The sequence below is a fragment of the Acomys russatus genome, chromosome 1 (genome assembly GCF_903995435.1).
Source record: "Acomys russatus chromosome 1, mAcoRus1.1, whole genome shotgun sequence".
In the NCBI taxonomy this organism is placed as follows: domain Eukaryota; kingdom Metazoa; phylum Chordata; class Mammalia; order Rodentia; family Muridae; genus Acomys; species Acomys russatus.
Genome location: NC_067137.1, coordinates 24,184,429 through 24,207,199, shown reverse-complemented (window position 1 = coordinate 24,207,199; position 22,771 = coordinate 24,184,429). Strand labels below are relative to the sequence as shown.

General features: G+C 48.0%; 1 protein-coding gene across 1 annotated transcript in view; it reads left to right on the top strand.

Annotated features, from left to right (window-relative positions):
• Nucleotides 1-22,771, top strand: part of Ift172 (intraflagellar transport 172) — a 35,953-nt gene that overhangs the window by 7,894 nt on the left and 5,288 nt on the right. The window contains exons 10-35 of the mRNA XM_051142620.1: nucleotides 356-451; nucleotides 1,238-1,399; nucleotides 1,735-1,788; nucleotides 1,964-2,067; nucleotides 2,248-2,333; nucleotides 6,410-6,522; nucleotides 7,248-7,415; nucleotides 9,974-10,110; nucleotides 10,344-10,451; nucleotides 14,246-14,330; nucleotides 14,546-14,638; nucleotides 15,216-15,293; nucleotides 15,507-15,755; nucleotides 15,936-16,014; nucleotides 16,218-16,338; nucleotides 16,525-16,669; nucleotides 17,409-17,498; nucleotides 18,012-18,109; nucleotides 18,247-18,382; nucleotides 18,459-18,575; nucleotides 18,896-19,038; nucleotides 20,156-20,249; nucleotides 20,555-20,619; nucleotides 20,975-21,155; nucleotides 21,352-21,461; nucleotides 21,548-21,677. Coding sequence (XP_050998577.1) covers nucleotides 356-451; nucleotides 1,238-1,399; nucleotides 1,735-1,788; nucleotides 1,964-2,067; nucleotides 2,248-2,333; nucleotides 6,410-6,522; nucleotides 7,248-7,415; nucleotides 9,974-10,110; nucleotides 10,344-10,451; nucleotides 14,246-14,330; nucleotides 14,546-14,638; nucleotides 15,216-15,293; nucleotides 15,507-15,755; nucleotides 15,936-16,014; nucleotides 16,218-16,338; nucleotides 16,525-16,669; nucleotides 17,409-17,498; nucleotides 18,012-18,109; nucleotides 18,247-18,382; nucleotides 18,459-18,575; nucleotides 18,896-19,038; nucleotides 20,156-20,249; nucleotides 20,555-20,619; nucleotides 20,975-21,155; nucleotides 21,352-21,461; nucleotides 21,548-21,677 — 3,042 coding nt within the window. The remainder of the gene's footprint in view (nucleotides 1-355; nucleotides 452-1,237; nucleotides 1,400-1,734; nucleotides 1,789-1,963; nucleotides 2,068-2,247; nucleotides 2,334-6,409; nucleotides 6,523-7,247; nucleotides 7,416-9,973; nucleotides 10,111-10,343; nucleotides 10,452-14,245; nucleotides 14,331-14,545; nucleotides 14,639-15,215; nucleotides 15,294-15,506; nucleotides 15,756-15,935; nucleotides 16,015-16,217; nucleotides 16,339-16,524; nucleotides 16,670-17,408; nucleotides 17,499-18,011; nucleotides 18,110-18,246; nucleotides 18,383-18,458; nucleotides 18,576-18,895; nucleotides 19,039-20,155; nucleotides 20,250-20,554; nucleotides 20,620-20,974; nucleotides 21,156-21,351; nucleotides 21,462-21,547; nucleotides 21,678-22,771) is intronic.

Below are 22,771 nucleotides of genomic sequence, written 5' to 3'. Positions count from 1 at the left end.
CTTGCTATGCCACGGCACTCTGCTGTGGCACTAGAGAAACCCAAATTTCCTTGTGACTTCAAATAAAAGTCTGCTGCTAGAGGCAAGAAGGGGAAACATACACTTATTGGAGGCCCCAAGGGGCATAGCTGTCCAGGCCAGCCTGACTTCTCCTTCCTTGTCCACATGTGGTGTCTGTGGAGTCCTAGGATCTCCACCTGTTTTCTTCTGATGGGTCCAAAGCCTGCCCAGCTATATGCTGTCCACTGGTCTCTAGACTGGGACACCAGGATTTGAGGTCTTGAGGGTATCTGATACCTGCTCCCTCCCCGCCAGTGCACTGTGGGTTGCCTCTCATGCTGTTCCTTCCCCCTAGGGCACACTCTGTGGTGGGGTGGAACAGTTTGACTGCTGCCTCCGAAGGAGTATTTACAAGAACAAGTTCGAGCTGACGTATGTGGGTCCTAGCCAGGTGAGCAGCTGATGGTCCCTCATGCTGGGACAGATGGCTCTTGGCTCATTCATCTTTGTAACATTTCCCCACCCGCAGGCTGCAGCCATAGTCTCCAATGTAACCTTCGTTCCTCTGGCAGAGCTGTCATAAGGAACAGAAGGTGTCAGGGTCACTTCCTGGTAGCTTTCTTGCTATATGGCTGTTCTGGCATATGGCCCATGAGTTTGAGGCCAGCCTGGTCTACATCACAAGGTTCAGGCCAACTGAGGCTACATGGTGAGACCTTGTTTCAAAAACAAAACACAAAAGAGAAGTTGAAGAGGAAGAAAAAGAAAGAAAATCTTAGCCTGAGGCAGGAGGATGGCTAGTTGTAGGTCACCTTAGGCACTTAGGGAGGCTCTCTGAAAACCCAAATAATAATAATGATGATTACTATTATCATTATTTATTATATTTAATTATATTACTAAAATAGTTATTATTATTATTACCACTACTATATAGTCTTCTGTCTTAATAGGTAGATTTGTACTAAGCTGTGGGAACAAAGTGAGTGAGTGGTGTTATTCAGTAGAACTTTCAGACTCACATGTACCATGAACAGCAAAAGAGAGATGTGAAAGCATTTCCTAGGTAGCGAATCCCTGTGTGAGTGTAAGGTACTGTCTTTATCAACAGCATCCTGGGACAGGTGCAGACACAGGTATTAGTTGAGCTCAGCATCATGGAGGTGTGTGAGGGGCGTGGCACCTTCGCTCCTCTTGTGCTGGGAAAGCCTGAAGGGCTCGGACCTGTCCCTTACAGGTGATTGTGAAGAACCTGTCTTCGGGGACCAGGGTGGTGCTCAAGTCGCACTATGGCTATGAGGTAGAAGAGGTGAAGATCCTGGGGAAGGAGCGTTACCTGGTGGCCCACACGTCAGATACGCTGCTGCTGGGAGACCTGAACACTAACCGCCTCAGTGAGGTGGGAACCGAGAAAGGATGGGTGGGTAATGGGACATCTCAGCTTGCTTTCTGAGGACCCAGTACCCCAACAAGCAAGATCCCCAAAGGAGGCCCTGCCATTCTGATGCTGTTTCAAGGAGTGAGAGGTATAGACTCCTGGAGTACGGATTTCCCTAGTTGGACTGTTTTTGTGCGTCGTCTCTCGGAAGTGCAGAGATCAGGGCAAGAATCTGAAGCAACGCATCTTTTGTGTGACACCAGACCTTCCTGCATGCCATCTCTCCTCCTCCCTACCGACATCCTTCCAGCCTTGTCTTGGGTAATGGTCTCTGCTGTTTTCTCCTTACTTTGCAGATAGCCTGGCAAGGATCTGGTGGCAATGAGAAATATTTCTTTGAAAATGAGAATGTGAGTAGAGCCTGACTTCCTGCCACCATTTCGATAAGCTCCATTCCAGCCCCTGGTCAGAAGGGTGAGGGGCAAGTGGTAGGAGACTGTAGATAGAAGATGGGGTGAATAGGAAAGGATAAGGAGACCCCTCCCACTGTTCTGTTTTCCATGCCTCCTTCCCATTCTCTTCCAGGTGTGCATGATCTTCAATGCTGGAGAGCTGACCCTGGTGGAGTATGGGAGTAACGAGTCCTTGGGCTCTGTACGCACTGAGTTCATGAACCCTCACCTCATCAGGTGACCTCACACGGTCTGACCCTTGAAATCCAGAATTCCTTTTGAACTTTTAAACTGTGTTTTGATTGCTCCCAGATCAGTCTAAAATCTTCACCCCTGTGGTACTTCTGAGCCTCAGTAAGACCCTAGGCTAAGCCTGAGCCTCACCTTGTCCTACCTTGTCCTTCCTTCATGTTTCAGCGTTCGCATTAATGAGCGGTGCCAGCGAGGAATGGAAGATAATAAGAAATTGGCTTATCTTGTTGATATTAAGACGATTGCTATAGGTAAGACCCTCTTATAACTTTAATACCAAAACAGACCCTTGTAGCACACTTCTGTATCATAGAATTATATTCAGTGAAAATGCCCAGAAACTGAAAGGCACCATTTTTACAGTGGTTATATTCAATGTGTAAGTCTCTGTGGGTATGCCTCTGTGTAAGTAACTGGCTGTGCATACACAGATCCACAGGCCTGTCCACATAGTTATCATGTTCTCTAGTCATTTCTCTCAGAGCCAACAGTTGTAAACAGTAGGAAAGAACTATCACAACTTTAGGAATTTTCCTGTTTAGATGTAATCAAATCATAGACTCTTTAGAACTACAAGGGCCATATTTTTATATGCCTTATTATTAGTATTTAGTAACAAAGAAACTTAGTTTATTTTTGTTGTTGTTTTGTTTTGTTTGAGACAGGGTTTCTCTGTGTAGCCTTGGCTGTCCTGGACTCACTTTGTAGACCAGGTTGGCCTTGAACTCACAGTGATCTGCCTGCCTCTGCCTCCCTAGTGCTGGGATTAAAGGCGTGCGCCACCACCGCCTGGCTAAAGAAACTTAATTTGATACCACAAGTATTGCATTCATAAATCTTTTTTTAAAATATTTTTTATTAATTTATTCATATGCATTTATAAATCTTAACTTTACAGTTTTCACCACCAAATGTTACAGGCATCAAGCATAGCATAGTATCCCCCAGAAAGTATAGACCTGAGCACGCAGACGCAGCATGGCTGTAAGAACAGGACGCTAGCTCAGCCACCCTGTGCGCTTGTACTGTGTGAGCTTACTCAGGTCATTTGTCTTTCTCGGAGTGGGAACACAGCAGCACCTACCTCAGATGGAGGCCCTTACATCCTTGCCTGCCATGTGGTCATTTAGTAAATTTCAGCTGCTCATAGTCCTGACATATTGCTAATAGTTGCGTACCCATGCCTAGTTCTGTCAGATCAGCCTTTTGTCATATTTACATTGGGGCTTTTGCTTCATATCTTAGTCATGGGCATTTAGAGTGTTCATTTTTAAAAGATTTATTTTTATTTTATGTGTATGGCTATTTTGCCTGCTCATGTGTCTGTGTAACATGTGCATGCCTGGTGCTTTTTGAGGTCAAAAGAGGGTATTGAGGTGTAGATGCTTGTGAGGTGCCGTGTGGGCGCTGGGAATCAAACCTGGGCCCTCCAGAAGAGCAGCCAGTGCTTTTCTCCTGCCCTCGTTGTTTCGGCTGTGGTTGTTTGTTTATCATAGTCGCGCCACTGTCTGAGGTCTGTGCTTACAGTTGCTAGTCACAGAGGAGCTGCACCTTCAACTCGACTAAGCACCTCCCAGCTGCTCTTGAGAAGGCTGAGCAGTTTCCATTCCTTCCCCACTTAGAGTCTGCCTCCTTCCACATCCTCTCCAAGTCTTGAGATTACCGGGTGTATGTGAAATGCTATTGCATTCATTGATTGATTGATCCCTCAGATTTCTTCTGTGGTTTGTCAGTTCTTATCTCTCAGACATTGTGAGAGTTAAGTTGTCTCTTTGTTAGAGATGTGAAGTTCTTTACATATGTTTATACACGTTTATATATGTGTACCCACACACATATGTAGCCTCTGGTGGTTATTTACATATATGTAGCCTTCGATGGTTACTTACATATATGTAGCCTCTGATGGTTACTTACATTGCAGATTTTCTTTCTCGGTCTGTGATTTGATTTTTCTCTTTTTAGTGTCTTCAGAATTCAAACATTTAAAAATTTATTGTACTTACTTACCGGGTTGGGGAAGCATGAATGCTGGAGGTCAAAAGGCAACTTGAAGCCCTGGATTCTTTCCTTCCTCCTTGTAGGCCTAAGAGATCAAACTTCAGCCCTGCATCAGACACCTTTAAAAGTTAATTTAGGGGCCAATGAGGTGACTCAGCTGCTCTCCACCAAGCCTGAGGCAACCTCAGTCCTGTGAGAAGGACAGGACTGACCCCTGACTCCCACGTGTGCTTACTGCAAATTAAAGATAAATAGATAAAAAGTAATTAGATTTTGGTTTTGTTTTTTGAGACAGGTTTCTCTGTGTAGCCTTAGCTGTCCTGGAACTCTTTTTGTAAACCAAATTGGAAAAGAATTAAAAGAAATTGAGGCTGAGGAGATGCTTGGTGGTAGAGAGCATGGCAGGCCCTGGTTCAATCACCATTACCGCCAAAATAATAGTAATAGTAGTTGCTGATTTTTGCAGTTTCATTTAAGAACTTCTTCCAGGCTGAAGAGATGGCTCAGAGGTTAAGAATACTGTCTGCAGGGCTGGGCGTGGTGGTGCACACCTTTAATCCCAGCACTGGGGAGGCAGAGGCAGGTGGATCACTGTGAATTCGAGGCCAGCCTGATCTACAAAGTGAGTCTAGGACAGTCAAGGCTACACAGAGAAACCCTGTCTCAAAAACAAAACAAAACAAAAAAAATACTGTCTGCTCTTCCAGAGGTCCTGAGTTCAATTCCTAGCAACCAGATGGTGGCTCACAACCATCCATAATGTGATCTAATGCTCTCTTCTGGCCTGCAGGTGTACATGCAGGCAGAGCACTGTATGCATAATAAATAAATCTTTTTTTTTTTTTTTTTAATTTTAAGGAACTTTTTCCCTTACTCCTTCCTATATTTTGACATTTTTAAGTTTTGCTTTCCACCTGGAATTTATTTTTGTATGTGATGTGGGTAGGATTTTATAACTTTATTTTTCCGTCTATTTAACCATTTACCCACTAGTTTGTTATACCAATCCCTGTCACACATCAAGCTTTCATATACATATGGGCCTCTTCTTAAGATAGTTTCAAATTTCATGCCTAATACATTTCATATCTGAGCTCGGAAGTGCAGGCATCTGCAGTGGAGATGCTATGTAGGTCAAAAGGCCCAAGATTCTAGTGGCATTGACAAACCATGAGATGTCAGACAAGCCCATTCCTTTCACGGGGTTCATTTCCAGTCTATGTAAAATGACAGAGTTCTTCAAGTGTCCTAGTCACTAGTCCCTTTGAATATAATAAAAAGTATAGATGTTTTCTCAGAAAAAAATGCATATACATAAAATTTTCCATGTAATTCCAGGGTTCCCAGGGGGTCCTTGCTGCTCTGACATGGCTTTGTCTGGCTTAGTTTTGTCTGCTGTTCTCTTTCGGTTTTTAGTGTTTTGAGACAGGGTCTCATGTAGCCCAGGTTTGCTTTGAATTCTTGATCCTCTTGTCTGAGACCCTTGAGTACTGACATTCCAGATATGAGTGCCCATGCCTGCTGTTATAATTTCTATGTCTCCAAGGGTAAGACTATTCCACACTACCAGCCTGTTGCTGGCCGGCCTCCTGTTAGTCATCCTCCTGACTTGGCCTTTCTGCCTTGTGAAGGCACCCTGTGTGCGAGCCACTGGGCTGCACTGCCCTGAGCTGCACTGAGCCTGACCATCCTCAAAGGCATCCTTCTAAGTTCTGTTTGTGTGTTCCTTCACCCTTAACCCTTTGGTGCTATCTTGCCTTTGCATTCCATTTTGGAGCCAGTATGACATCACCAAGGTCATTTCATTATCAGCTTTCTTTGGTACTCAGTAGCACACTCACCTGGAGCTGGCCTACGGAGAAGGGGCTGGCCGCACACTCCCACTTTTTCTGCCTCAGTTTTCTTAGGACTGGGATTATAGCCGTGTACCACCATTTCTCCATAAGACCGTTAGATGCAAAGTCAAGTAAACCATCTATAATTCTAGACAAGTTTCATAACTTTCTTGTGTGTGTGTCCTTGTCTGTGTGTGCGTCTAGCCTAGGCTGGACTCAAACTTGCTCTGTGACTGGCTTTGAACCCCTGATCCTTTGCTTCCATCTCCCAGGTTCTAGGACTATAGACATGGAGTACCATGTGGCAAGACCCAGTTTTTTTAAGCCTCTTAGGAAAAGTATGCAGTCTTGGTCATTTGCAGTCCCCACTGATACCCCTGGACTGATAAAATGTTCTTAAAGTGCAACATGACTTATAAGACTAGATATTACCAACCACCTGCAAGCCTATGCGGGTTGCAACCACCCCTCCTGCCCTGTCTTCTTTGCAGTGGATCTGATTGGCGGCTACAACATTGGTACTATCAGTCACGAGAGTCGTGTGGATTGGCTGGAACTTAACGAGACTGGCCACAAGCTTCTCTTCAGGGACCGGAAACTTCGTGTGAGAAGAGCTACTAGGGCCTTAGGCCTGAGCTGGTCCAGAAAAGTGTGAAATAGGCTGTTACCAGGGACTGTGGGAGGCAAAGCAGGACATAGTTCTTGGTTCTGTATGCCTGTAGCATAGCAGAAGGGACAAAGGATAGTCTGGTTCCTGTCACTGTCTGTGGTGTGTACCCTGATGGGAACACAGTCGGGAAGGGTGTTGAGGGTTGATCTCTCTCTTACTGCACACAGGTCTGTGTCATCATGAAGCTTTGTCCCCTCCTCAGCTCCGGCTGACCCTTGCCCAGACCCGCTTCACCGGTGTGCTTCAGCCACACTTAGTCAAGGCATGGAGGCTGGCTTGCGTTGTCCCTTTTAACCTTACATATGCTCTTCTCAATATGGCATCACCAGAGAGTTTAACCTTTCTTGTGATTGTCCATTTCAGTGAAAGGCACACTGCAAATTGTTAGCTTGTTCAGTTTTGTTTGGTAGCCTGATTCATCCGGCCCGGGGTTATTCTAAGAATGAAAGTCTGACCTTCACTTAACAACCTTGAATGTAGGTCTTAGCTTGTTTGGTCATCTCATACTTGACCCAAATCAGGATATAGCAACTTAGAATAAACTCCAGGGACTGGAAAGTCAACACGTGGGTGGGTCATTTTACCACTGGGGAAATGAGCAAAATAAGCTGATATCATCACAGCCCCCTATTAATTGTGCTGTCTCCCTCCTCCTCCAGCTGCATCTATATGATATTGAAAGCTGCTCTAAGACAATGATCCTCAACTTCTGCTCCTACGTGCAGTGGGTTCCCGGGAGTGATGTGCTGGTAGCTCAGAACCGAAACAGCTTATGTGTGTGGTACAACATTGAGGCACCTGAAAGAGTCACCATGTCCTCTATCAGGGTATGTTGATACCAGGAGACGTTAGACATGTGTCAGTCTAATTAATTAGAACCCTGAGGAGAAGACTGTGAAGGCTTCTTGGTTTTCTCTGCCCACCACCCATAATCTCTATGATGAAACTGGCATGCACAGCTTTCATCCCCTCCCCATAGTGGCCTGGCCTCCACAATCACACTTGCTTAGGTTTCCTGACCTTGTGTGAGAATCCTAGAGGTAAGTCCCCACCCCAGTGGCCCTGGGACTGTATGAAGTCACATGTGCAGGTCTTCCTGGAAGGTAGACCTGGTGTGTGTGTGTGTGTGTGTGTGTGTGTGTGTGTGTGCGCGCGCACTTCCATACACCACCTTTCTGCTTGTTCATTGTTATAGGTGTTCAAAATGTCTTTCTCAAATTACACATAAAATACTCATTGTTCCATCCCAGCATCACACCACACACACACACACACACACACACACACACACACACACACAACACACACACAGCCCATCCTGTTAGACATACCCTTGAAAGCTTATCAAGTACCTAGATCAAGTTAGCCAGTGTGGAACCTGCTCTCTCCTACAGATAGTACAAGGACCTCCTGGTCTTTCATTTTGATTACCTCCCCTTTTCATTTGTTGTCCAGTAGTTTAATTCTAACCTTTAGATTTTAAAATTACATTTATTTATTCACAGATAGCATGGCATATATGTGGAGGTCAGAGGACAATCTGTGGGAGTTGGCTCTCACCTTCCACCACATGGGTACCAGGATTGCACACAGGCCATTAGTGCCTTTACCTCCAGCTCTTAGTTCTGATCGCTGCCGCTGCTGCTGCTGCTGCTGCTGCTGGGATCAAACCCAGGGTTCCAGGCACTCTGCAGGCATTTATCACTGCACTTTTAAACTGCATGCTCTGGGTTGCTAGAGGCAAACCTTATTTTTGATTTTTTTTAAAAGAAAATATTTCCTTTCATGTTTTGTATATGTTTGCTTTCCTTACATGTATATCTGTATACCACATACATGCCTGGTGCCCGTGGAGACCAGAAAAAAGTGTTGGGTTCCCTGGAACTAGAGTGGTTATGAGCTGCCATATGTATGCTGGGAACCAAATCAAAGTCTAAGTCCAGCTCCAGCTTTGAGTCTTTCAGCATACAGTCCGCTGTGAGCCCGTGCTAGGAGTCTTTCAGCATACAGTCCGCTGCGAGCCTGTGCTAGGAGTCTTTCAGCATACAGTCCGCTGTGAGCCCGTGCTAGGAGTCTTTCAGCATACAGTCCGCTGCGAGCCTGTGCTAGGAGTCTTTCAGCATACAGTCCGCTGTGAGCCCGTGCTAGTCTTGGATTTTTCTACACTCCTGTGCCTCTTAATGCCTAAGTGTCAAGATCATAACCACCACACCTGGCTTCATTCATTGGCCTTTTCTTATTCTTTCGCTTCCTCCCCTGCGCACCAGTGACCTAGAACTGGAACTTGTTGTGTGGCTCAGGCTAGTCTCCTGCCTCTCCCTCCTTCAGTGCTGGTTTCACAGCATGGGCCACAACACTTGGCTCATGACATCATTTTATATGGACAGAATTATAATTTGCCACCAGCATATTTCTTTCTTATTTTTCCTTCTTGCCATGTCAGTCTCCCCTTAAGAATTATTTTTCTTCTTCTCATTATATCTCATTGTGGATGGTTGTGAGCCACCATGTGGTTGCTGGGAATTGAACTCAGGACCCCTGGAAGAGCAGTCAGTGCTCTTAACCTTGGAGCCATCTCTCCAACCCTTATTTTTTTTTTTAAAGAAGGATTAGTAGCATAGATATGGGAATGTTCTTAGAAATTTCTTCACATGAAGTCAGTAGTACATGAAAAGAAAAAGTATGTTTTGGGTTCAAGTTGTAATTTAACAGAAGGACCTTCAAGAATACCCATTCTGAGGCCTGGTGAGATGGCTCAGTGGATAGGGTGCTTGCTGCCAAGCCTGACGGCCTGAGCTCAGTCTCCAAGGCCCACATGGATGGATGGGCACACACTAAACAAAAGTGGAAAAGGAGTAATATATTTTTTAAAGCACACTTAGTCTGGGAGTTGAGGAGATAACTCTTTTGGCAAAGTGTTTGCTTTGCAAGTACAGGGACCTGAGTTTGAGCCCTAGAACATACACAAAAAAGTGAGGCATCATGCACCCTCCAGAACCAGAGAGGCAGAGGCAGGCAGATCCCTGCAGCTCCGCCCAGCTCACTTGCTAAATGCTGGGGCCAAGGAGATTACCCTGGTGGGAAGTGCCTGAGGAATGACACCTAAGCTTGTCTTCCGGCCTTCTTGTATGCGCACGCAGGCGGTCACACGCGTTTGTATGGTCGCACACGTGTTGGCCTGTAGCACTGCTGAAGAACTGGACACCATTCTTTGTCAGCATACCTCCAGGCACTGGGGCTGACATCCGCTAACTCTAACCCACATTTCTGTCAGCCTGAGAGAAATCGTGATAAGAAACAGTGCCCCTGTAATTCCCTTGCTGTGAACCCGGGTTAGCAAGCGTAGGCCTGCTCTGAGTGGAAGTGCTAACCTGGACTATTACAGGGGGACGTTATAGGTCTGGAGCGAGGTGGTGGGAAGACAGAGGTGATAGTGACCGAAGGTGTGACTACTGTTGCCTATACCCTGGACGAGGGCCTGATTGAGTTTGGAACAGCCATCGATGACGGCAACTACACCCGGTGAGAGGCTGCCAACAGCCAATGTGGTGGTGAGCGAGTGTGGGTGTAGGGGCCACCTGCAGTGACCTAGTAAACTGCCATAGCTAACGGGGCCCTGTGATTGTAGGAGGAACCTAGACAAAAAGGGCAAATATTTCTGGCCTTACCACCACCGCCTCCTGCCCCAGAACTGGTGTTCCTCAGCTCCTCCAGATCCTGTGTCACTGCTGTGCTTTGCTCCCCTTCCTCTCCAGGGCAACAGCCTTCTTGGAGACCCTGGAGATGACCCCGGAAACAGAGGCAATGTGGAAAACCTTGAGCAAACTGGCCCTGGAGGCACGGCAGCTCCACACTGCTGAGAGGTGAGAGCCATGTGGCACTCAGATGCTGACAGCTAGGAGGCCTGAGTGCTCACCCAGGCCTGTTCCTGTCCTGTGTGCAAGCCCTGCCCCACCCTCACTGCCAACTGTATGAGCCTTCCCTGGTGCACTTACTGAAAACACCCTCCTACCCTATTTGAAGAATATATGCTTTAAAGCCGGGCATGGTGGTGCACGCCTTTAATCCCAGCACTCAGGAGGCAGAGGCAGATTGATCTCTGTAAGTTTGAGGCCAGCCTGGTCTACAAAAGTGAGTCCAGGACAGCCAAAGTTAAATAGGGAAACCATGTCTCAAAAAACTAAATTAAAAAAAAAAAAAGCTTTTAAAAGTAGTTTTAAATTTTGGGTATAAGAATGTCAGTGTGGCCACATGTGGTGGCACTCGGGAGGCAGAGGCAGGTGGATTGCTGTGAGTTTGAGGCCGGCCTGGTCTACAAAGCGAATCCAGGACAGCTAAGGCTACACAGAGAAACACTGTCTCCAAAAACATAAACAAAAACAACAACAAGAATGTCAGTATGGGGGCTGGAGAGATGGCCCAGTGGTTTAGAGCGCTGCCTGCTCTTCCAAAGGACCCGGGTTCAATTCCCAGCACCCACATGGCAGCTCATAACTGTCTGCAACTCCAAGATCTGACACCCCCACACCAATGCACATAAAGTAAATTAAAAAAAAAAAAAAAGAATGTCAGTGTGGGTCTGTACACAGGATTGCGGGTGCCCGCCAAGGTCAGATGAGCGTGTCCAATCCCCTGGAGCTGCCTTGCTAGATGTGCTGGGAGGCAAACACTAGTCCTCCACAAGGCCATGCACACTCTTAACTGCAGCGCCATCCCTCTAGCTCTGAATATGCCTTAATATCTTTTTCTTCTCCTTCTTTGCAAGGCTTCTCTTTAAGAGATTAGTTCTGAGCCGAGCAGTGGCACACACCTATAATCCTAGCATTCAGGAGACAGAGGCAGGTGATCTCTGTGAGCTCAGGGCCAGCCTGTCTACAGAATGAGTTCCAGGACAGCCAGGGCTACACCTGTCTTGAAAAACTAAAATCAAACAAATAAAATAAAATAAAAAATAAAGATAACTAAATCTTAAAACCTTGGGCTGGGAGTACAACTGAGTAGTTAAACACATGCTTGCCTGACAAGCATGTGTTCCTAGATTCTTACTCTTTTTCTTTTCTTTTTTTGGGGGGTGGGGCAGTTCTTATGTAGCCTTGGCTGTCTGGGACTCCCATTTGTAGACCAGCTGACTTCGAACTCACAGAGATCTACCTGCTTCTGTTTCCTGAGTGCTGGGATTGATTACAGGCATGCACCACCGCCGCACCCTGCTGCTGGTTATTTTTAATTGGATGTGTATTAGTCACTTTTCTACTACTATGATAAAGCACCATGACCAATGCAGATTATAAAAGAAAGCATAAAATAGGCTTACAGTTCCAGAAGGTTAGAATCCTTAGTGGTAGAGTGAAAGCATGCGTGGCCTGGACAGCTGAGAGTTCACATCTTAGAACCAGCAAGCAGAGAGCACTGGAGTTGGCAGAACGCTTCACCCATAGTGACACACCTCCTCCAACAAGGTCACACCTCCTGATCCTTCCCAAACCGTTCCACCGGCTGGGGACCAAGTCTTCTAACATCTGAGCCTGTGAGGGTCTGGGTGAGGGTCTGGGTCAGGGTCTGGGTGTGGGTCTGTCCACTTGAGTGCAGGCTCCTACAGAGGCAAGAGGTGTAGGGTCCTCTGGAGCTGGAGTCACAGGCAGTTGTAGAAATTAGAGGTTGAACTCAGGTCCTCTATAAGAGCAGTATACACTCTTAAATACTAAAGCTATCTCTCCAGCCTGCCCAACAGTTGTTATCATGCCTCTGAGTCTGTCCTGGGTATGGTACAGATTTGCAGCTTCAGATCCCTTGAGCTCAGTTCTTGATTCCATTTCCCAAATTGTGTAAACTTAGAGAGGGCACTCAGCCTTTCCAACCCTGGACTTTGATGTTCTCTAATAAAGTGGAGACACTGATGATAGTATTTACCACATAGCACACAGAGAAGAATGGTGTAACGGTGATGAAAAACAAATAAGAGCATCTGTCCAAAAGGCTTATGATGTTGTAAGGGCTCAACTGCTTCTGGAAGCATCCGTAAGCTTTCTCATCCTGTACCCTCCACCTTTGTCCCCAAGCAGACTAGCAGCAAGCCCTTTAGACTCTATCTTACTTACTTTTTAACATGTATTTATGTTATTTTTATGTGTATGACTGTTTATTTGCATATATATCTTGTGTGCCTAGTATGCATGGAGGCAAGAAGAGCTCATCTCCCGGAACTAGAGACCTCTACAAGAGGTGCAAGTGTTCTTAACTGCCAAGCCATTGTTCCAGACACGATTTTGGGTTTTGGTTAGTTGTTTCTGAGACAAGGTTTCTCTGTGGTTAAGAGCACTGACAGCTCTTCTGGAGGTCCTGAATTCAATTCCCAACAACCACATGGTGGCTCACACCCATCTCTGATGTGATCTGATGCCCTCGTCTGGCCTGCAGGTGTACATGCAAATGAGCACTCATCTACATAAAAATAAATAATTTTTAAAAATCATATATGCTAATGGGTTTCCTTATAGTGTTATAATGCATTTTTATCGTATTCACCCTGTTACCCCATTACTCTTGTCCTATCTCACTCCCTTTGAATCCCTCTTCCCAGCTAGTCCCCTTGTATCCTAACCTTTCTTTTTTTAATGATTCAGTGAGTTTCTTTAGAGTTGCTTACAGGGGCAGGGTGAGGGATTATTTACAGGAACACAGACACCTTACCAGTGGTTACACCACTGAAGAAAGTGTTTACACACACACACACATACACACACACACACACACACACACACACACACACACACACACACACACACACACACACACACACACACACACACACACACACACACACACACCATTAACTGCCCATAGATCCTGAGGGAAGGCTGGGGCCTCAAGAGTGTCTCCATCCCCACAGGCCACAGCCATGTCATGCCTGGAAGACAGCATTGCACACCATACTACACTTTCTTCCAACTTTTCCACTCTTTCCAGTCCCTCTTCCATGATGTTTCCTGAGCCTTAGAGGGAAGATCGTACATCCCGTTTATGGCCAAGCACTCAGCAGTCACCTGTTCTCATCACTCTGACCAGTTAGGTCTCTGCAGTCACATCTGCCCACTACACAAAGCAGCTTGTCTGACTAACGGTGAGGGCCGCACTAATCCCTGGTCATAACCTTAATAGCTACTGCTGTTATACATCTGATGAGCAGAGCAGCAGTGGCTTCCCCACTAGGGCCTGGGACTTCCCCCAGCTACACACTTTTGACCAGGTTCACAGCACCAGATGTGAGCTCCCTCTCGTGGAGCAGGCTGGAAAGCCAGTGGGAAAGTTCTTGGTTGCCCCCTTAACAGATGTGCCAGTAGCAGTGAGCACATTTATGCCTGGCCAGTGACTAACTGCTTTTTGTTGTCAGGCCTCAGCCAATTTCAGGGGCCTCCTCAGCTCACCATGGCTTATTTTACTTTTCATTCTCTCCTTATCTCTGTCCATTTACAATGATCTGTCTCTACTGGAATGGAAAATTCCCTGAGAGCAAGGCTTTCATCTTCCTTGTTCCTCCTTGGGCTTTCTGTGATAGTAACAGTGTGGGTGGGGACCACACTAATGCTCATTGTTGAACCAATGACTAACTGATAGTCCTGTACTAATGGAACTTGGTATCATTGCCTCCATGCTATAGGTGCTTTTCTGCTTTGGGTCACGTGGCAAAAGCTCGATTCCTGCACGAGACCAATGAGATTGCAGACCAGGTGTCCAGAGAATATGCAAGTATCTTCCTCTGTTAGTTTTAGTTCCACGCCTCCCAACCTTCACCCTGCCCACCCCTCCTCCCTAAAATTGGACCGCTTTGGAATTGCCATGAAATCTCAAGCTGCTGAGTCCCTGAAAGAGCTTTAGCTTCTCCATTCTGTTAGCCTCCGTGTCCTCCTGGCCTTCCTGTGTCCGCCTAAGCTGAAAGACCAAACCTATTTCCCCATAGGGTGGAGAAGGAACAGACTTCTATCAGGTCCGCGCACGTCTAGCCATGTTGGATAAGAACTACAAACTGGCAGAAATGATCTTCTTGGAACAGGTGACAGGAAAAAGGGGACAGGATGGAGGAGGGGCTCTTGGGTGAGAAAGGAATGAAGGGCTGCCGGTCAGGGCGTCGTCCAAAAGCTTAGAGGGTTCATCCCATGCCATCGTTAGGCTCCTCCTCTGTGTGAGTCTTTATCTAGGCAAATATCCTCCTTTGGTCTTTGATTTCTTTTTCCTTTCAAAACAGTGTCTTAGCTTCTCTCCACTCCAGAACCTGTGTTTGCAATTCTTGTGCACATGGTAGATCCAAGTGTTTGTGGAGCCCCAAACTTACACAGTCTGAGAACCCTTCTTTAAGAGGAATTGCCTACATCACCTATGCCTATAAAGAGCCCAGAATCATAAGCTCCGTTTAGTTCATATTAAATAGTAAATGCATCACTATAGCCAGGAGCACAGCTCGGCGCTCGAGCATGGGCTTAGCATGTGCAAGGCACTCAGGTCTATTTCCAGAAAAGGGGGTGGGGGGTGAACATATTCATGCCTGGTATCTTAGCCAGGCTGAGCAGAGCTTACAAGTATTTGACCCTCTGTCTTCCTGGTACCCTTTTTCTCCCATGTGGTACCCCTAGAATGCTGTTGAGGAAGCCATGGACATGTACCAGGAGCTACACCGCTGGGATGAGTGTATTGCTGTGGCTGAGGCAAAGGTATTGTTTTTGTCTTCTGTTCAGAATTTGGCTTCACCAGTTTCAGAAGTCTTTCCGAGGGAGGAAGCCATTAGATTTGGTTGGGTTTGGGGATGGCTGATATGGTGAGGAATTAGCATCCTGGTGCTGTGGGAGGAGCCACACTGTCACAGACCAATGAAAGTAAAAGGGCTATACAGGATGGAATTCCTAGTTCCCTGTATGCACGTCCAGGGACACCCAGCCCTGGAGAAGCTACGCAGAGACTACTACCAGTGGTTAATGGACACACAGCAAGAGGAGCGAGCAGGTGAACTACAGGAGAGTCAAGGAGATGGGCTGGCTGCCATCAGCCTCTACCTCAAAGCTGGGCTCCCAGCCAAAGCTGCGCGGCTGGTGCTGACCCGAGAGGAGCTGCTGGCCAACACGGAGCTGGTAGAGCACATCACCACAGCCCTCATCAAGGGGGAGCTCTATGAAAGGGTATGCTGACTGCCTTCCTGGCTCCTATCCCCAGGACCCACCTACCCGCTCCCACCCAAAGGAGACGTGGGACACACAGCTCTCCCTGACTGCCAGCGCTCCTTTTTGGGGAGCTGATTCTTGGTTCGTGGTGTTCTGGGTTTCCTCCTCCACTGCAGTTAGTTGTCTGTGTGTTGGCAGGCGGGTGATCTCTTTGAGAAGATTCGAAATCCACAGCGGGCCCTGGAGTGCTACTGCAAAGGCAATGCCTTCATGAAAGGTACTAGCCGCTCACAAGCTGCTCCTATCCTTGTTCACTCCTGCCCATCCAGTGCCCCAGCATCTCCGGGGAACATCCATGCAGCCGGCCTGCCTCCAGCTCTCCTGCTGCCCTCCACTCCGCACCCATTCATCTCTATCACACACACACACACGTTCCTGAGTCCCAGTCATGGAATTCTGAGCCTCTCTTATCCCTGACAGCGGTTGAGCTGGCTCGACTGGCCTTCCCAGTGGAGGTGGTGAGGCTAGAGGAGGCCTGGGGAGACCACTTGGTGCAGCAGAAGCAGCTGGACGCAGCCATCAATCACTATATTGAAGCCAGGTATGGCGGCGCAGGGCCAGAATGGGGATTTGGGCATGAAGTGAGAGTATGAGCAAAGGAGGATGCCACAGCCTAAAAGAAACCTCAAAATGTAGGTTAGAATGTACTTGGGGGGGGGGGTCTCTTTACTTCCATTCGCCCTTCTCTTTCCTCATACATATTTAATGTCTTTCCTGACTATGCCAGGTGCTCCATTAAAGCAATTGAGGCTGCCCTGGGTGCCCGCCAGTGGAAGAAGGCAATTTATATATTAGATCTCCAGGATCGAAACACTGCGTCTAAATACTATCCTCGTGTGGCCCAACACTATGCATCTCTACAGGAATATGAGGTGAGGAAACGTCCCTTTCTGCAGCATTGGTGCAATACAGTGCAGTAAAGAGGTCCCCTAGAACAAGATGTGGGGACAGCTCACCTAGCCCTTCCTGCTGGAGCCCGAACCACATCATTGTGAATGAGGAGGGCCACCTCCTTGCCATCACACCAACATGACACAGATGCTGGCCACTCCCCAGACACAGGGCTCTCTAGCTCCCGTCCTGGGCCAGCTGCAGGGACTCTTCATGAATAGCTTCAGCATTGCCAGTATAGTCAGCCCTACACGCAGACGGGGGTGGCCCTTTAAGTTCCACTGGATTGCATGGGTGCCTCAGTTGCTGGAGGAACTTGCTATGCAACTCTGAGAACCTACGTTCAGATCCCAGCACCCACATGGTCTTGCACATACCTGTAGCCCCAGAGTGGCAGGGGTAACGGCAAGAGGAGTCCCTGCCTGGGGCCTGCTGGGTGCCAGCCCAGCTAAACATCACAAGCGCCAGCTTCAGAGAGACCTTGCCTCAAAGAAATAAGGCAGAGCGTGATAAGAGGATAACTCTCCTCTTGATTCTGTGTCTGTGTACCTAACACATGCACATAGACACACACACACACACACACTCACTGTTTTTACCTTGCTTTGATCTAGTCTTTTTCCTAGAGACACATTTTACTTGTACTCATCTTTTCTTCAGTATCATTACAAAGTGCTGTGCCAGGCTCTCCACCATCCCAGTTGGCATCTTTAATTTCAGATTGCTGAGGAACTCTACACCAAAGGTGACCGGACCAAAGATGCTATAGACATGTACACCCAGGCTGGCCGCTGGGAGCAAGCCCACAAGGTAGAGAATGAGCAGTATCCATGAGCAAAGAACTCTGCATTGGTGGCCATGTTACCTCATTCCTTGATGTCTGATAGCCCTCCTTTACTGGTTCCCTAAAAGCTAAGAAAGAGTACTAATTACAGCCTGGACAGCTTGGATCCCTAGCAACAGCAAGAAAATGAGGAAAGGTCCCTGCCCCTTCGCTTGCAGTTCTGATAGTCCTGGGAGCCAGGCATTCTGAACTAGTGCTCCATAGGCCCTGGTCGCTTGAGAGCTCTGTCCTCGCCCTACATTGCAGAGCTCAGTGGCAAAAGTGGGAGTGTGGTGATGCAGCATGTGCCGCCTACCCAGGCCTTACAGTCGTCATCCCTTAGCAAAATGCAGTTCTTCATGGGCTCTGGGCGGGCTCGGCATTGCCTGACCTGACTAATAAATAAGTAAATGCCAGTGACTGTTGGGAGAATTCAGAGTTCACAAGCTGATTAGTTTCCGTGTGCTTGGCCTGAACCTACCTGGGTTCCGTGTTGACAGCTGGCCATGAAATGCATGCGGCCAGAAGACGTGTCGGTGCTGTACATCACGCAGGCCCAGGAAATGGAGAAGCAGGGAAAATACCGAGAGGCTGAAAGGTGAGTGTGGAGAGTGCTGAGGCTTCAGAGCTTGGAGAAGGGATAGGTTTGGGGAATGGATGGCCTCTGCCCAGCGGCAGCGGCGGCAGCAGCGGGGATCTAGCTGTAAGAGCTCCCGGTGCATCCCCTGTGCTCAGGCTGTATGTGACGGTGGAGGAGCCCGATCTTGCCATCACCATGTTCAAAAAGCACAAGTTGTACGATGACATGATCCGCCTGGTGGGGAAGCACCATCCGGATCTACTCAGTGACACACATCTTCACCTCGGCAAGGTGAGCCCTTCTGGCCCTGCCCAACCCTCCCAACCAGCATCCTTCACCCCTTCCATCCTGACGTGCCATCCTGCAGGAGCTGGAGGCCGAAGGCCGACTGCAGGAGGCTGAGTACCACTACCTTGAGGCCCAGGAGTGGAAGGCAACTGTGAACATGTACCGCTCCAGTGGGCTTTGGGAGGAGGCCTACCGGGTAAGAAGCTCATGCATCACTCTTTCCTGTTCCCACTTGACTGTCTTAAACTAATGTCACAGAGACCAGAGTATCTTTGTCAGAAGCACAGCTATGCCTATATAGATAAAATTTTACTTACAATTTTAAGGGCTTATGGATTTCCTGAAACTCATCCTCTGTCCCTAAACACTGTGACCTAAGCTAAGAGACCTGAAAGTTGGTCCTCTGTAGTGTGGGTTTGGAGCAGGATCCTGACCCTCATCAGACTGAGGCAGGAGGCCAGTGATGACAAGGGGCAGCTTTGCAATTGGCAACGCTTGAACCACTTTGCTTTACAGGTGGCCAAAGCCCATGGAGGGACCAATGCCCACAAACACGTGGCCTACCTATGGGCAAAGAGCCTGGGAGGAGAGGCTGCAGTTAGGCTGCTCAACAAGCTGGGACTTCTGGAGGCTGCCATTGACCACGCTGCTGACAACTGGTGGGTCTTGCATGGAGCCTTCTTTCCACTGGCTCCTCCAAGAGCAGCCCATAGAGGGAGAAAGAAAACTGACATGCAACTGAAAAATTATTCCAAAAGCTGAGGCGAACATGAAGACATGTGAGCCAGGCCTAGAAAGACATGGTGGTGCCAGCCTATAGTCCTGGCATTTGAGGACAGAGGTGGAAAGATCAGAGTTCAAGGTCAGCTTCAATTACACAGTGGGTTTGAGGCCCGCCTAGTCTACATGATACCAGGCTTCCTTCAACCAACCAAACAAAAAAAGGTGAAAAATCAGTCAGGCACTCAGGAAACAGAGGCAGGTAGATCACTGTAAGTTCAAGGCCAGCCTGGTCTACCTAGTGAGTCCCAGGCCAGCCAAGAAAGGGTAAACAGTGAAACCATGTCTCCAGAAACAAAAATGGAAGAAAGGAAGGAAGGAAGGAAGAAAGAAAGAAAGAAAGAAGAAAGAAAGAAAGAAAGAAAGAAAGAAAGAAAGACTATAGTAGAGATCTCTGGAAGGAATGTGTTTTGTCCGTGGTTGTTCTAAAGAGAAGGGAGGAGCAAGAACAGCTTGAAAAGCCAGGACTGTGCTAAGTCAGCAACACTTCTGGGTCATCAAAACATAGTCTTGTTAAATGAAAAATGTTTAGTTTTTCCCTTTATTGTTTTCTCTTTAGGCGATTTCACACACATACACAGTGCATTGTGATCCTATCCCCAGCACCCTGTTCATCCTCTGGCTTCTGCTGGCCCCTGAGTCACAGCTAGCCCCCTCCTCCTGTGGTGTCTGTTTCTTTGTGACCCACTGTGTTTAATTAAGACTAGCGGTTCTTGTATGAATGTGGGAAGGGGGTTATCGACTGCAGCACAGGCAACTGATCAGTGCAAATGTCACAAAGACCAGGAGCAGAGTTGGGGGCTGGGGGTAGTGCCTCAGGAGGAGGGGTGGAGCTGCAGGAGCGGTCCTATGGCCTCAGGAAACAGGACTGCCCAGCCACTTCTGCCTGTTACCTTTACATTTGCCCTTTTCTTCCCCTAGTCACGGTCTTTTCTCTATACTCTCTTGCCTTCTCTAAGTAGTAAATGCAAACTCTATCTCCATCTTCCATTCCAGCTCCTTTGAGTTTGCCTTTGAGCTCTCTCGGCTGGCTCTCAAGCACAAAACCCCAGAAATTCACCTCAGATATGCTATGTACCTGGAGGATGAGGTATGGTCGTGATTCTGCCATCCTACACCCTAACACAGTGGTTCTCAGCCTCTAGGTTGTGACCCTCTTAGAGGTGGAACAACCCTTTCACAGTCCTTCCATATCAAATATATTTACATTATGATTTATAACAGTAGCAAAATTAGAGTTATAAAGTAGCAACAAAAATAATTTTATGGCTGGGGAACAGCACCACACAAGGAACAAAGGGTTGCAGCATTAAGGAGGTTGAGAACCACTACAAACCCACCTCCTAATTGCCTGTAATGCTGGCTCCATCTCACCATGTGCGACTTCCTATCTAGGGCAAATTTGAAGAGGCTGAAGCCGAATTCATCAGAGCTGGTAAACCCAAAGAGGCTGTCCTCATGTGAGGAGTTTCTCCATACCTTTCCCCCTTTCACTTATGAGTGTGGAAATGCATGCCTTAGCACATGTGTGAGGGTCAGAATTCAACTCGCAGGAGTTGGTTTTCTCCTTCTATCGTGCAGGTTCTAGGATTTGAACTCAGGTCACCAGTTTTTGTGGCAAGCACCTTTACCCACTGAGCCATGTCTCCAGCCCCCACTGCAGCTTCTTTAAAGATACTGCCCCAGGGTCTTCCTTGGTCATCTTTACTTTCAAACCTAGTACAGATGAACCCAATAACCCCTCAGTTTATACAACCATCTCCCACTATTGAGGCATCAGTACTCAACATCTCCTGTGTCCCCCACCTTGGGCAGGTTTGTCCACAACCAGGACTGGGAGGCAGCTCAGCGCGTGGCTGAGGCCCACGATCCTGACAGCGTTGCTGAGGTACTTGTAGGGCAGGCCCGTGGGGCCTTGGAGGAGAAGGACTTTCAGAAGGCGGAAGGGCTGCTGCTTCGGGCCCAGAGACCAGGTCTGGCTCTCAGTTACTACAAGGTGAGTCACTGTATTTAGGCCACAAAGGGAGGATGAGATGGTATGAGAGCCACAGAAATCCACACTGATTCCTGGTGCTGGAAATGGCCGGGGATGGAAAGGATAGGCATGAAAAGGAACAGAGACATCCAAGAAGTCAGGGGTCAGGCCAGAGGAACCCCCACCCGACTTGTGCAGTTTGACACTCTCTGAGCAGGAGGCTGGGCTCTGGAGCGATGCTCTGCGGATCTGCAAGGACTATGTGCCCGGCCAGCTGGAGGCCTTACAGGAAGAGTATGAGCGAGAAGCTACCAAGAAGGGGGGCAGGTAAGAAGCCTTACGTCCTGGCCTTGGTGAGATGGACCACAGCACCCCTCCCCGATCCTGGCCGTTCAATACTCTCATCCCCACAGAGGTGTGGAGGGACTGGTAGAACAAGCACGGCAGTGGGAACAGGCTGGAGAGTACAGCCGAGCTGTGGACTGCTACCTCAAAGTTCGAGACTCAGGAAGCAGTGGCCTGATGGAGAAGTGCTGGATGAAGGTGAGGCTCCAGGCTCTCCCTGGCCCAGATTCCCTTAGGTCCATCCCCACTCAGCTGCCTTCACAAATATGCTTTGATCTTCCTGTGACTTAACGTCAAGTAACAGATACTACCTACCGAGTGCCTGCTGTGCATGCTGGAGCCAAAAGAGCTGTCAGACACACCCCAGACAGCCAAGCCGAGAGAAGGCTGAGTGTGTGGAGTTCAAGGCACATGAGCTCTCTGTGGGCTGGAGTAGTCCAGAAGGTTCTCTGAGGAGGGCAGGAGGACTTGAACAGGAGCAAGAATGGCAACTTCAGACCCAGGGGCATAGGTGAAGGCCATGACCAAACCATGGGCTCCTCCTTCAGCTCCTCCACCCAACAGCTCCTGCAAAGAAGCCTCCTCTCCAGTAGATTACACCACGTCCAAGACAAACTATTAGTCAGAGAAGCAAAACTGATAGTGTATATGCCTGCCATGAGAAAGTGGCTCACACGGCTACCTAAGTGGGCAAGTCCCAAGGTCTGTATGGAGGCTGGTGAGCAGGAAGCCCAGGAGAGAAAGTGCTGCAGTTCCTGTTGAAGGCTGGGGTCCCAAGAAGAGCCAGCACTTCATTTCCAGAGTAAGGGCAGGAAAAAGCCACTGTCCTCATTCAGACAGCATTTGGGCAGGAGGAGTTTTCCAAACTCAGGGTAGAGTAAGTCCTTGGCTCAGTTCGAGCCCTCAGCTGATTGGATGAAGGCAGTCTGCATTACTGAGGCCAGTCTGCTTTATAGCGTAAGTGCTAACATTGTCCAAGCACATCCTCACAGAAAGACCCTGAGTAATGTTTGACCAGTGCCTTGAGTCCATGTCTCCGGTCATCACAGAGAAGCAAGCAATAAGTCAACCCATTTAGGATTTTTGCAATTGGGCATGCATGTACAGTTTAAGTGATATGCTTTGGGTCCAGGGAAATGTGGTACTGGGAGTCCTGAGGGGTCACTGGCTCTCTAACTACTGTTGTGTTAATGCCCATGCAAGATGTCCTTAAGTTTTAAGGAACATCAAATAGGTCCCAGGAGGTGGAACAAAGAATTGAAGGGGCTGATGTTTGGCTGTGGGATTTGAGC